Genomic DNA, 12521 nt, shown 5'->3' with positions numbered 1-12521 from the left:
AACAACGGTGTAAACTGAAGGTTTATGACAGGTGAGAGGACGTTTTATGAACACCTTATACTGATCTAATAAAACTACAAAAATGTCATGAACCCTCCGTAGAGGAGCTGCTTGTTAACAAGCAAGGCAGGCAACTGTTTGGGGCCACAGGCCAGTAGGGGGTCCCCGAGGGCTGACAAACTTTAAACCACAGGGGTGGCTCAAAATGTGCAAAATGACAGTTGGAAACCTAAAGGGGCCTCATCAGCGCACACTCACATAGATTATGTATAACATAATGATGATGAACACTGGCTGGAGGGCCCCCCTGTGGCCCAAACAGACTCTAGTAGCCTAATCACCACTGACCCGGTACCTCTTTACAGTCTAAGGGAATCACTCAGGAGATTTCTGTCCCAAAAGGTGAACTCTTCATTTTGACTATCACTTCATACGGCGTGATGTTTTTAGTTTGTTCTAGATAGGCTACATTTTTTTAATTGCAATTTCATTTTTTCCAATGGGTCAATAACAAATGGTGTAGATGACCACCAACTAGCAGTAAACTAAATATGTCCTATAGGCCTATGTCTGTCTCTGTAAACAAAAAGAAAAAAGACATTATCATTTTCGTCCTCCTCGTCATGTCTGAACTCCTTTCTTTGTTCTTATGCATGCTGATGAGTCCGGACACAGTGGGATAATATTCCTGCATCATCATTTCTTATGCAACCACCTCCTGTTTCTTAGAAAACATGTGAAGAAGAAGACTTTGGCAGATTCAGCCAAAACAAAACCAGTCTTCAGGTCTGGATGTGATTATGGAGACAGACGCTGCCACCTGCTGCGTGGGAGGAAGTCACAGAGAGAGAGAGAGAGAGAGAGAGAGGGAGAGAGAGACGGAGAGAGACAGAGAGAGAGAGGGGGGGGGGAGGGGGAGAGGGAGAGGGGGAGAGAGAGAGAGGGAGAGGGAGAGGGGGAGGGGGAGAGAGAGAGAGAGTGAGAGAGAGAGAGGGAGAGGGGGAGAGGGAGAGGGGGAGAGGAGAGAGAGGGGGAGAGAGAGAGAGAGGGAGAGAGAGACAGAGAGGAGAGAGAGAGTGAGAGGAGAGAAGAGGGAGAGAGAGAGAGAGGTGGAGAGGAGGGAGAGAGAGAGGGAGGAGAGAGAGAGAGAGGAGAGGGGAGGGGGAGAGAGGAGAGTGGAGAGGAGAGAGAGGGAGGAGGGGGGAAGGAGAGGAGAGGAGGGGAGGGGGGGGAGAGGAGGAGAGAGAGAGAGAGGGGGGAGGGGGGAGAGAGAGAGGAGGAGATGAGAGAGGAGAGAGTGAGGGGGAGAGAGGGAGAGAGGGGAGAGGAGATAGAGAGAGAGAGGAGAGGAGGCAGAAGGAGAGAGAAGGGAGAGGGAGGGAGGAGATAGAGAGAGGGAGAGACAGAGAGAGAGAGGGAGAGAGAGAGAAAGGGAGAGAGAGAGGGGGAGAGAGAGAGGGAGAGGGGAGAGAGAGAGGGAGAGAGAGAGTCAAACAGCTTCCTCAAAGACGGCTCAAAGAGAAGGTCGGCAAATGTCACCGAGCAATTAGTTTATTTCTCTTTTTGAGATGACTAGAATAAAATATGTAAAATTCAACCCGTCAAAGTGGCCAGAGGGAGTGACTGTTATCCTGTTCAGAGCGCTGTTTGAAACAACGATGTTTCACCCCTGTGACGTTTCTCCTTCAGTCTGAATGTCGTGGAGGCGTTATCGAGGGACGAAGTGACCCCCCCTCTCTGTAGCGTCTTCAGAGGTAGTAACAGACGCGTTACAGAGGAGAGAGGGGATCAGCTGATCCAGCGGGGGGGGGAGAACAGCGCTGTGTGTGTGTGTGTGTGTGTGTGTGTGTGTGCATGTCTGACTGTGCTTTGCTTCCACAACGTTGAAACACAATGTGACCTCACAGACTGGGACGCCAATATTTCGCTGTCGCAGAATCACTACGAACGTACAAAGACGTGACGACAGCTGAGCGTAGTCACGGCGCTTGTATAAAAAAATCTGTCTGAAAGGTGTTGTGTTGCACACCACTGCTGAAATCCACCCGCTAATGTGGCACCCTGTTGGCAACGTTTGTATGCAGTTTACACCGTGTGCAGGCGTTTTCTTGCAATTAGAACCCAGACATTAAAAAAAACGTGTGTCTAGGACTTTTTTTTGTGTTAACGTGGTAACAACCAGGTATCATATGTTGTGATTTTTACTAGAACCATAAAAGAGTTTTAAATCGTGGTATCATGACAACCCTACGTCAGGCTGTCTTTTACATGGCTTCAGACACCACGATGACATGTGACTCTAGTTTACATCTTGATTTACAGTGTTGACCATGAAACCATTGAAACGCGCCTGAACGATCCATCACTGGTCAACAAGTTTAAGCTGTAAACCAGAGAGAGGCCTGCAGCCGCAGCCCACACGCTGCATTCTTTACAACCACACCACGGCAAAGACATTAAAGCTCGGCCTCTGCTTTCCTGCTTGGAGAAGTCTCTGAAAAGTTGGGGCGTCTGCTTTAAACATGAGAATATAGAAGTCAGCACTTTCATAAAGGAGAAGCGCTCCTCAGAGGGACGAGTCGTTTGCAGTATGTGCTTTTAAATCGGAGTCGATCTGTAATAACAGAGAAGCTGATTCTGCAGAATGACTTTCACAGCAAGGAGACACATGTTTCCTGGGATTAGGAAACTCAGACTGCTCTGAGAACAAGAAGAAACACAGACATGTTGGTGACATTAAACGTCTTTATTTGAGACTGTTTTTCATGTCCTACATAAACAAGTGGATTCAGTGCATCTGTGACAGAACAAAAGGATTCAAGCTTCATTCAGTCAGCGACTTTCAAATGAGACTGTCATAAACTGTCATGTCAGAGTGCGTCTGCAGCCACAGAAAGACCTCTAAAAATAGATGTCATGCACACTCCATGAATTTTTGATAAACGGGAGTATTTAGGGCAAATCTACGACTGTTGGTGTTTTTGGACGACTTTCCCAGCGAGCTCCATCAGCAGAGGGAACCTGAGCGTCCTCTCCCTCCAGGACTCGGAGATTCCCTGCAGACCGGTCTGAAAGAATCAAGATGAAAACTTCAGGGTAATATGCCACTGTCTGTTCTAGTGTTCCTCGACCGATTCATACGTTAATCTAAAATGTGTCATTGACTTTAAAATGTTCGACATGATGGACAGTTACTCTACCTGAGCTCCGAAACAGGCTCCTATGAAGGAGGCTCGACTGGCGGTGCATCCCCCACGCCGCATTGTGTCCCTGACGGCCCCCTCCAGCTGGGTCAGGGTCAGGACAGCGTGCAGTGCCCCCTGGAATGCACCGGGCAGAGCTACATGCAGAATGAGACGTATGAGTGCTAATGTGACAGATCCTGATCACAGACAGAGGATCCAGATGTTTAAAGTGATACTGAAGTAGGTTCTACACTGTGTCTCTAAAACGATCAACCAGGTCTAACCATACCATACCAAACTATACCTAACCATACCTAACCATACCAAACTATACCTAACCATACCAAACTATACCTAACCATACCTAACCATACCAAACGATACCTAACCATACCTAACCATACCTAACCATACCAAACCATACAAAACCATACCAAACCATACCTAACCATACCAAACCATACCTAACCATACCTAACCATACCTAACCATACTTAACCATACTTAACCATACCTAACCATACCTAACCATACCTAACCATACCTAACCATACCTAACCATACTTAACCATACCTAACCATACCTAACCATACCTTACCATACCAAACCATACCTAACCATACCTAACCATACCTAACCATACTTAACCATACTTAACCATACCTAACCATACCTAACCATACTTAACCATACCTAACCATACCTAACCATACCTCACCATACCTAACCATACGTAACCATTCCTAACCATACCTAACCATACCTAACTATACCTAATTATACCTAACCATACCTAACCATACCTAATCATGGCATGTTCATAGCTCACCTCATGTGTTGGTGAACACCGCAGGGATCAGCTGAGAGCTGCTCCTCCTCAGGTTCTCCTTCACCTGCTGGAGGTGAGCTGTAGCACAAAGAGAGAGAGAGATGTTTCAGGTTAAGTATTTACGTCGTCTGATTTCTTAATTCACATCACTTAAACATCTTTGTTAAACTGAATCTATATTAGGAGCTGTAATATATCAGGGTTCTGTAAAGCCCTGTGTTTCCTGACCACAGACAGCTTTGTCCAGATCCTGAGGGTTCTGTCTTTTTGGGTCGTTCAGCTGAGACAGAACTTTCTCCAGAGCGTCAGGATCGGGGCCATTCAGGATGAAGTGCTCCAAAAATCTTAAGAGGAGAGAGACAGACTCAGGTTAAACCTTCACTTCCTATCAGAACATGTGATGCAGTGGCTGTACATAATCACCTCGCAGCAGCCAGCGTCACAGCCACACACATGTCATTGTTCTGGGTCACTCTGATGGCTCGCTCCACCTTCTCCAACATCTCAGGTCGACCTGCAAACATGGCTACAACCGGAGCCAGCTTAGTGACGCCGTCCATCTGGCAGTCCAACTCACAGCCTGAAACACACAGAAAATTTACAACAGGAAGCGTCCTGGGAGGTGTCATGCAGCTTTGGATCTGTGGTTTTTACCCGTTTCTTCTTTTCCAGCGTCCACATTTCTGAAGAAAGCTTTCAGGCTGCTGTTTCTCCACGGGCCGGGGATGGGGAGGACGGCTTTAGGACCTAACAAAAACAAACATGTATGAATGGTTACCTTTTAATCCACAGACTCTGATTTACAGATAAAATACATTTGATGAGGATGGACTCAGCAGATCAGCTGATCATGATCCCCTCTGCAGGTGGCTCTCTGATCTGTGCCCTGATGAGGACACAGTTCTTCTGGTTTTACTGTCGGACATAACGCTGTGTACAGATGATTTTACCCAGAGTTCTCCTGTGATGATTAACAGCAGCTCTGTGTTTTAAAGGCTGAAGAAGGAAGTCTGACTGTACAGAATATATTTCCATGTAAAGCAGGTGGAAAAACCCAATGTTCAGTTTTTATCAGACTCAAAGGCCCTCACTTATCAAAAGTACGTACGGCAGAAAAATGGGTGTACGGTCATTTCCATGCAAAATTTCGGCACTTATCAATTTGGATGTGAGTGGAGGGTACACTCAACTCTCACACCAGGTCTCAGTTCGTGTACCCACGTTTTCAACTCAGTGTGGACTTGCGCTAAAGCGAATCTGTCTATGTCGGAGAATAGTTAGATCATACTATAACAGTGCTTGTTAAGACGGCTAGATAGAGGTTCACAGATTTACTGTTAGATAAGATATCTCAAATGTATTTTATATTACACTCCACCTCAAACGATCTCTGTAGGCTACATTGCTTTTTAAATAATGTTGAGCATCGCAAGCTGTCAGGTGATTTCTTTAGTTGTGTGTTTTATTTGATTACTTTTTGTCTGTTTAATCGATTTACTTTAAAGATTAAAGATTAGAGAGGCTGCTTTCAGTAAATACATGTTAAACGTTCAGCGCACAGGAATATCACTGCAGAAAATACTGAGACAAATTAAAACAAAAAAACTAAAAAGAGTTACTTTAAAAGGACAGAAAAACTTTTAGCCTCTGAAATATTAAATATTTAGGAATTCAGAACATTAACATTAGATCATAACTAATCGGTATGTCCGGAGATTAAAATAATAAATATGCTGATGTGCCACATCCGTAATAACGCACAGCAGGCGCCCTGAGGCCAGAGACTACATGTGACATAATAACGAATAAAGAAATCCGGGGGCTCTAAGACGGAGTCAGGACCTTCTTTTATGTGAGTGTTAAATTCTTATGTTTGGAAAGAAGGCTAATCGGATGAGAAGTGCACATTGCACAGCGTTTGATCAAACACTTTATTCATGTGATGCAGGATGTTTCAGGTTTCACAGATGCAGGTTCACCTGTACCACTTGTGCCTGATATTGAGGCTGAACCGATGAAGGAAGCCACTTGCTCCAAGATCTGGGATAATTTCAGGTGGGGTCCGGCTGGCGTCCTCCGCTCTGGGAGCTGATCTTTTAAGACCCGCAACACTAGGCTACATTGTAGCGATCGTATGGTCTGCCCAGGTTTTTTAAACTAAAAGTATTAAAAATATATATATTATAGCCTATATTATGTACGTTACATATCAAATTAAATTAAATATTAAAAACTCTGCTGGAGTTCGGTCATCCACACCAAAGCTGTTGAGATTTCCGTGCAGGCGCATTTCTTCTGAAGCTCTTTAATCCTACATTTCAGGCTGCCAAACAACACAATGTTATTCCTCTTTACCAGGGTGATACCAGAACTTTACACTCTGATATGTCTGTCCAACACACAGAATATTCAGTATTCAGGATTTGTGCATTGGACGTAGGCCGTGCAGTACCTCCTTTCTTCCTGTAGGGATCATTCAGAGGCAGATCGTAAACGGTTCCTGGGCCGAAGAACTCGTAGAAACGTTTGGTCAAATCTTCAGCGTCCACATCTGCAAACACAACACACACCGTCATCTCTGTACAACTCTAACCAAACTGGTTAGCTTAGCTTAGCATAAAGAACTCTGTCCGTCTGTTGATACCTCCACAGGCGCTCAGAGACTGGAGCAGGACAAATGCCTGGTCTCCGTAACACGTCTGCTCGCCCGTCGTCCGACAGTAAAAAGGATTTGCCGACTGAGGACGAAACTCAGGACTCGGCTCCAGATCAAACAGAACCTCTTTGAGAAGACCCGGATCATAGATCCAGTGCATGGGCTGGGCTGAGAGGGAGGGACACACACACACACACACACACACACACACACACACACACACACACACGCACACACACACGCACACACACACGCACAGACACACGCACACACAGACACGCACACACAGACACGCACACACACACACACACAAACACACACACACACACACACACACACACACACAGACACACACACACACACACACACACACACACACACACAGACACACACAAACACACACACACACACACACACACACACACACACACACACACACACTCACACACACACACACACACACACACACACACACACACACACACACACACACACACACACACACACACACACAGAGGAAAGAGGGATAAAATAACAGTTGATGTGTAGTGAGTGAAATCAAACACAGATCTGCAAGACGAGGTTGATAACAAACAACTTCAGACTGAACTCACATGGAAGAGTCAGTTTATTTCATTATTTAATGATGTATTTTAGAATAAAGTAAATCTTTATGAGTACAGCTTCTTCTGCTTCCTTGTTTTTCTGCCACCACACTGCACGCTGCTGTGACATCATCGTGACGTCTGGTGGACAGACTCCAGTTAAAGAAACATCCTTTGAACTTTATCAGCGCGTGCAGATGTTTCTCCTGGAGACTGATAACGACTCTGTGCAGGTCGGCAGAAAGAAACACTTTAAGAGCAACCTTTAAAGATAAACCGACATATTGTGATATCAGAGCGCAGTGAGACACGTGTAAGTCGAATCAAAGGGCGAGGGACAAACTCATACTTATCATTTTAAAATAAAAAATAAAATAAAAGCTCAATAAGAGCTCCAGACACGCAGTAAGAACACGACTCATGTTGGTTTGGTAACTGTGTTTATCTCACCTGCTGCATCTGCAACTGTGGCCCCGATAATGGCCCCGATGGCTCGGTCTGCCACCGTCATCGACATCTGCCGTCAGAAGAAACGAGAAATAATGAGAGCAGGAAACATGGCTTTAAAAAAATATGAGATTATCGTTATAGGGAAAAGGAACATCTTCAGTACCTGAATGCAGCGTCAGTGACTGTTTGAAGGTTTTCTAATCTGACTTCTCTTTTGTCTTTGACACACTCACCATGTGGATTCTCCTGCAGGACACAAACATGGTATTCTGTCATCTATTTTCTCGTCTTTGGACTTTTAAAACATTATTCTCTTTGTCAGTAACAGACTCGTCTCCTTACCTCGAGGCTCGCCGTCTCTGTCCAGCCGATCGCTGTCAGTGTGGTCAAAGCGTTAACGTCTGTTTTTAGTGTGGAGGGGAGGAAGCATCAGCTCAGAGAGATAAGGACACACACACCAATGAAAACCCAACACACACACACACACACCAATGAAAACCCAACACACACACACACACACCAATGAAAACCCAACACTCACACACACACACCAATGAAAACCCAACACACACACACACACACACACTCACCAATGAAAACCCAACACACACACACACACACACACTCACCAATGAAAACCCAACACACACACACACACACCAATGAAAACCCAACACACACTCACACACCAATGAAAACCCAGCACACACACACACACACACACACACACACACACCTACTGAGCAGGAGGTCCTAACAGGAAGCAGCATGGAGAGAAGGGACCGTCTTACTGTCAATAAGTAGCACCCTCTGTCTGTTATAGGAATATCTCAGGCTGTGGGGGAGGGGCCTAATGTGAGGTCTGTTGACCGGGGCCCGGATAAATCCTGGAGACAGCCCGGTCACCGAGCAATGCTCTCCAGCCATGAGGACTCTCTGTGTGAGCCTCCGTTTGAACTTGAAGTTAGTGCTTTGTGTCCATGTTTAAACTCTGCTGCTGCCCCGGAGAACACAAACTATTTGGTGAAACATCTCTCTCCGCCTGTCCTTTTCATATAGTCATATGCTATCTGTCTATATCTCCTCCTCTCTGTTGCCTCCGCCCGCTGCTGATCCCTGTTCTGTTCCAACTCTGATGAAACCCTGCCAGGCCCTGCGAGACTCCACTTATCCCTGGCCTCTGACGGGTTTCCCAGGCAAACCATCCATCGATATTTCCCCTGACTACCTGAACCAGCTGAACAGAGAGCCGGGTCAGACAGTCGATAGCAGTCAGAAAACATTGAATGAAAGCTGAAACGCTTTAGTGTTAGGGTTAGGGTTATAATAATCTTAATATAACGGCCTCCACGGAGCGCATAGAGAGCTGCACACACAGATCAGACTCTGCCACCAGATCACGTGACACAACGAGAAGCTGCAGCTCTGTGAAACTCAGCCTGCAGAGTTACAGGAACATATTGACCGACTGCAGACAATGTGACGGAGAGCGGATGTTCGGGGGGGGCTTTGATCACCCAGCGGGATGGTGTGGAATGGACTGTATGTAAATCTGATATGTGACGCTCAAACGTGCAGAGTAACACTCTGTAAAAGGGAGGTATAATGACCCTGCTTTGAGCTAATGTTAGCATGCTAACTCTCTGAATAAAGATGTTGTAATGATGAGATTCACTTCCTTTCTTCATGCCGCCTCTCATAGACTGGATGAACATTAGATCTCTTTATTAGGGGGATGAAGCACTTTAATTATGAGCTCTGACACAAATCTGGAATTCTGGCAGGCGGATCAGATCGGCCATATGTGCTCAGATAAAATCATGTTGTTTCCTGGAAGCTCTCCTGAGCAGTGATTAGCTTCTGAGTCTGCTCATAATCCAGGTAGAACACAGAGGCACGTTTCAGCACGATTCAAAGACAAAGGAAAGAACGTTTTGAAAAACGCAACAGAGATACAAAAATAACCCCAAAGGTGTGAAGCGGTCTTAGTTGAGTGATGGTATCTGTGTCATGGTGAACACTTGTGTTGGTGTTTGGTCTCTGCAGACTCCCTTTAAAGATGGTTTCAATAAAGTATCCATGTGTTGAAGTTTTTGAAAACCAGAGACAACATGTACACAAACAAGAGTGAGAAGTTCTATATCATCACTCTGATCTTCATCATCACTCTGATCTTCATCATCACACTGATCTTCATCATCACTCTGATCTTCATCATCACTCTGATCTTCATCATCACACTGATCTTCATCATCACACTCATCTTCATCATCACTCTGATCTTCATCATCACTCTGATCTTCATCATCACACTCATCTTCATCATCACTCTGATCTTCATCATCACACTGATCTTCATCATCACACTGATCTTCATCATCACTCTGATCTTCATCATCACTCTGATCTTCATCATCACACTGCTCTTCATCATCACTCTGATCTTCATCATCACTCTGATCTTCACCATCACACTGATCTTCACCATCACACTGATCTTCATCATCACTCTGATCTTCATCATCACTGATCTTCATCATCACACTCATCTTCATCATCACTCTGATCTTCATCATCACAACACAACCACAGGAGGGAGAACATTAAAAAATAAAACAGGAAACAGAAAAAACTTTCTAAATAAAACCAGAAGAGTAAATCAGGACGAGAACAGACCGGGAGCCTGACTCATGATGTCTGGAAGACAACAAATGATACAGATTTATATCTAACACTTTCTGCAATAAACATGTTTCATGTTGGTTTATGGTATCATCACAGTCTTTTTATATTTGTAGATGAAATCACTTTTCACTCTGATGAGCCAGATTATTAATGTTTCACTTCTCAGTTTAAAAAACATCATGAACATGCAAACACAGTTTATGAACGAGAAAGCAGAAGAGAAGTGACAGTCATAAAAACTGATCAGCCATGTGTGTGTGTGTGTGTGTGTGTGTGTGTGTGTGTGTGTGTGTGTGTGTGTGTGTGTGTGTGTGTCTGTGTGTCTGTGTGTGAGTGAGTGAATGTGTTTGTGAGTGAGTGAGTGAATGTGTTTGCGAGTGAGTGTGTGTGTGTGTGTGTGTGTGTGTGTGTGTGTGTGTGTGTGTGTGTGTGTGATGTTTATTTCTAACAATGCAAAAGGACATTAAAGACATGATGTTAGTTGAATTGGATGATGATATTATTGGCTGTTAATATAACAGTACAGTGCATGACGTCATACTTAAGGGCGTTAAAGAGGTTCTCGGTTCAGTCAGCTCTGTGTGCAGAGCGGAAGAGGTGAGGAAGTGTGTGAGGGGGGAGGGAAGAGAGAGAGAGAGAGAGAGAGAGAGAGAGAGAGTGTGTGTGTGTGTGTGTGTGTGTGTGTGAGCAAGAGAGAGAGGGAGGGAGAGATAGAGCGAGGTTCAGTTTGCGGACTGTCATCCTGAGAGCGGCTCGTGCTCCTCCACTGTCTTCTTCATCGTGTGTCTCTCGGATGTGTGCCGTCAGCTGATCCACCTTTAAAAAGCCCGTTCTCCCCTCCGCAGTTCGTCGTCCCGCGGACTCCTCACCATGATGGAGTACTGGAGGCAATGCGCGCTGTGGCTCATCAACTGCAAGGTGCTCCCGGCGAACCACCGCGTCACTTGGGAGTCCGCTCAGGTGTTCGACCTGGCTCAGACGCTCCGGGATGGGGTCCTCCTGTGTCACCTGCTCAACAACCTGAGACCCCAGTCCATCAACCTGAAGGAGATCAACCTCCGACCCCAGATGTCACAGGTAAGAAACCCCCTCTGTGTGCTCGCTCCAGAGCCAAGCTTGAACGGAGTGCCGCCAGACCTCATCAGAATTATACTTGTTTGAAGTTTCCTTGCTGCTTGGCAAAAATAGAAATCCTTCGGAAAAATAACTGTACCTTAATCGAAATGTCTTTAGTTATATACAAAATTCGGCATAATATAATCCAACATTTAGCCTTTAGTTTCAGGGAAAATTCTACTTTAAAAAGAAAATGTTGGCCAGCTCGTTACCGCCCCCACAGTACATTTAGAGAGCGAGAAACGGCGTAAAAAAGTAGTCAACACGTTATATCAGTTGGATTATTTTTCTTTACAGTTTATAATAGAGTTTAAAAACTGTGCCGAATATAAGGGACGATCTCTGTCACTGTGCGGAACTATTCAGTGTTGATATAGGATGAAGGTTTATTTGACAGTGAGCGATGACACATAAATCAGCGAAGAATCTGACGGGTTTTGGCGGCCATGTAAAAGTGAGCTGAAATGATGAAATGACAACTTTGATTATTTTTCTGAACACACACACACACACACACACACACACACACACACACACACACACACACACACACACACACAGTCAGCCTGCTATTTGTAAGTCATGGTCAGGTGGCAAGGGGATAAAGGTGAAGGCTTTGTTATGGTGGGGAGTTACCTGTGGGTTTAACCACATGAAGAGATCATCATCAGAAAGATGGTTGTTTCGTTTGCCTGGAAAAAGAGATTTAATGTCTAGATTGGCAGTTTTGGTTTGGGTTTAGTTTTCGATAGGTGACATTATAAATATGTAGAGACCGCCTGAGCTGTGTGTCCACGTGGCTCCTGTGTGTGTGTCAGATACCATCTGCTTCAATAACAGGACAGCCGGAGCCTGGACCAGATTAATATTCTCCTTCAGAACAGAGAATCTGGACGTCTGGCTCGCTGACAGCACACAGTGAGGCCGACACACACCTACCGAGCTGCAGACCTACCAACACACACACACACACACACACACACACACACACACA

At 45.2% G+C, this 12521-nt stretch overlaps 2 protein-coding genes across 2 annotated transcripts in view; one reads left to right on the top strand and one right to left on the bottom strand.

The window, feature by feature from the left end:
• Positions 1–2731: 2731 nt before the first annotated feature.
• Positions 2732–8209, bottom strand: LOC109993934 (crystallin J1B-like). The gene is made up of 11 exons (XM_065949098.1): positions 8069–8209; positions 7890–7972; positions 7727–7793; positions 6660–6839; positions 6468–6566; positions 4670–4762; positions 4439–4595; positions 4244–4359; positions 4016–4093; positions 3201–3340; positions 2732–3068 (listed from the first exon to the last, which is right to left on the bottom strand). The coding sequence occupies exons 3-11, from the start codon at positions 7791–7793 to the stop codon at positions 2964–2966; spliced, it is 1035 nt and encodes a 344-aa protein (XP_065805170.1). The 5' UTR covers positions 7890–7972; positions 8069–8209; the 3' UTR covers positions 2732–2963.
• A 2834-nt stretch (positions 8210–11043) lies between these two features.
• Positions 11044–12521, top strand: part of LOC109993928 (guanine nucleotide exchange factor VAV3) — an 81335-nt gene continuing 79857 nt past the window's right edge. The window contains exon 1 of the mRNA XM_020647093.3: positions 11044–11488. Coding sequence (XP_020502749.1) covers positions 11282–11488 — 207 coding nt within the window. The 5' untranslated portion in view covers positions 11044–11281. The remainder of the gene's footprint in view (positions 11489–12521) is intronic.

Source organism: Labrus bergylta, chromosome 20 (genome assembly GCF_963930695.1).
Source record: "Labrus bergylta chromosome 20, fLabBer1.1, whole genome shotgun sequence".
Classification (NCBI taxonomy): domain Eukaryota; kingdom Metazoa; phylum Chordata; class Actinopteri; order Labriformes; family Labridae; genus Labrus; species Labrus bergylta.
This window is presented reverse-complemented; position numbering and strand designations above follow the sequence as displayed.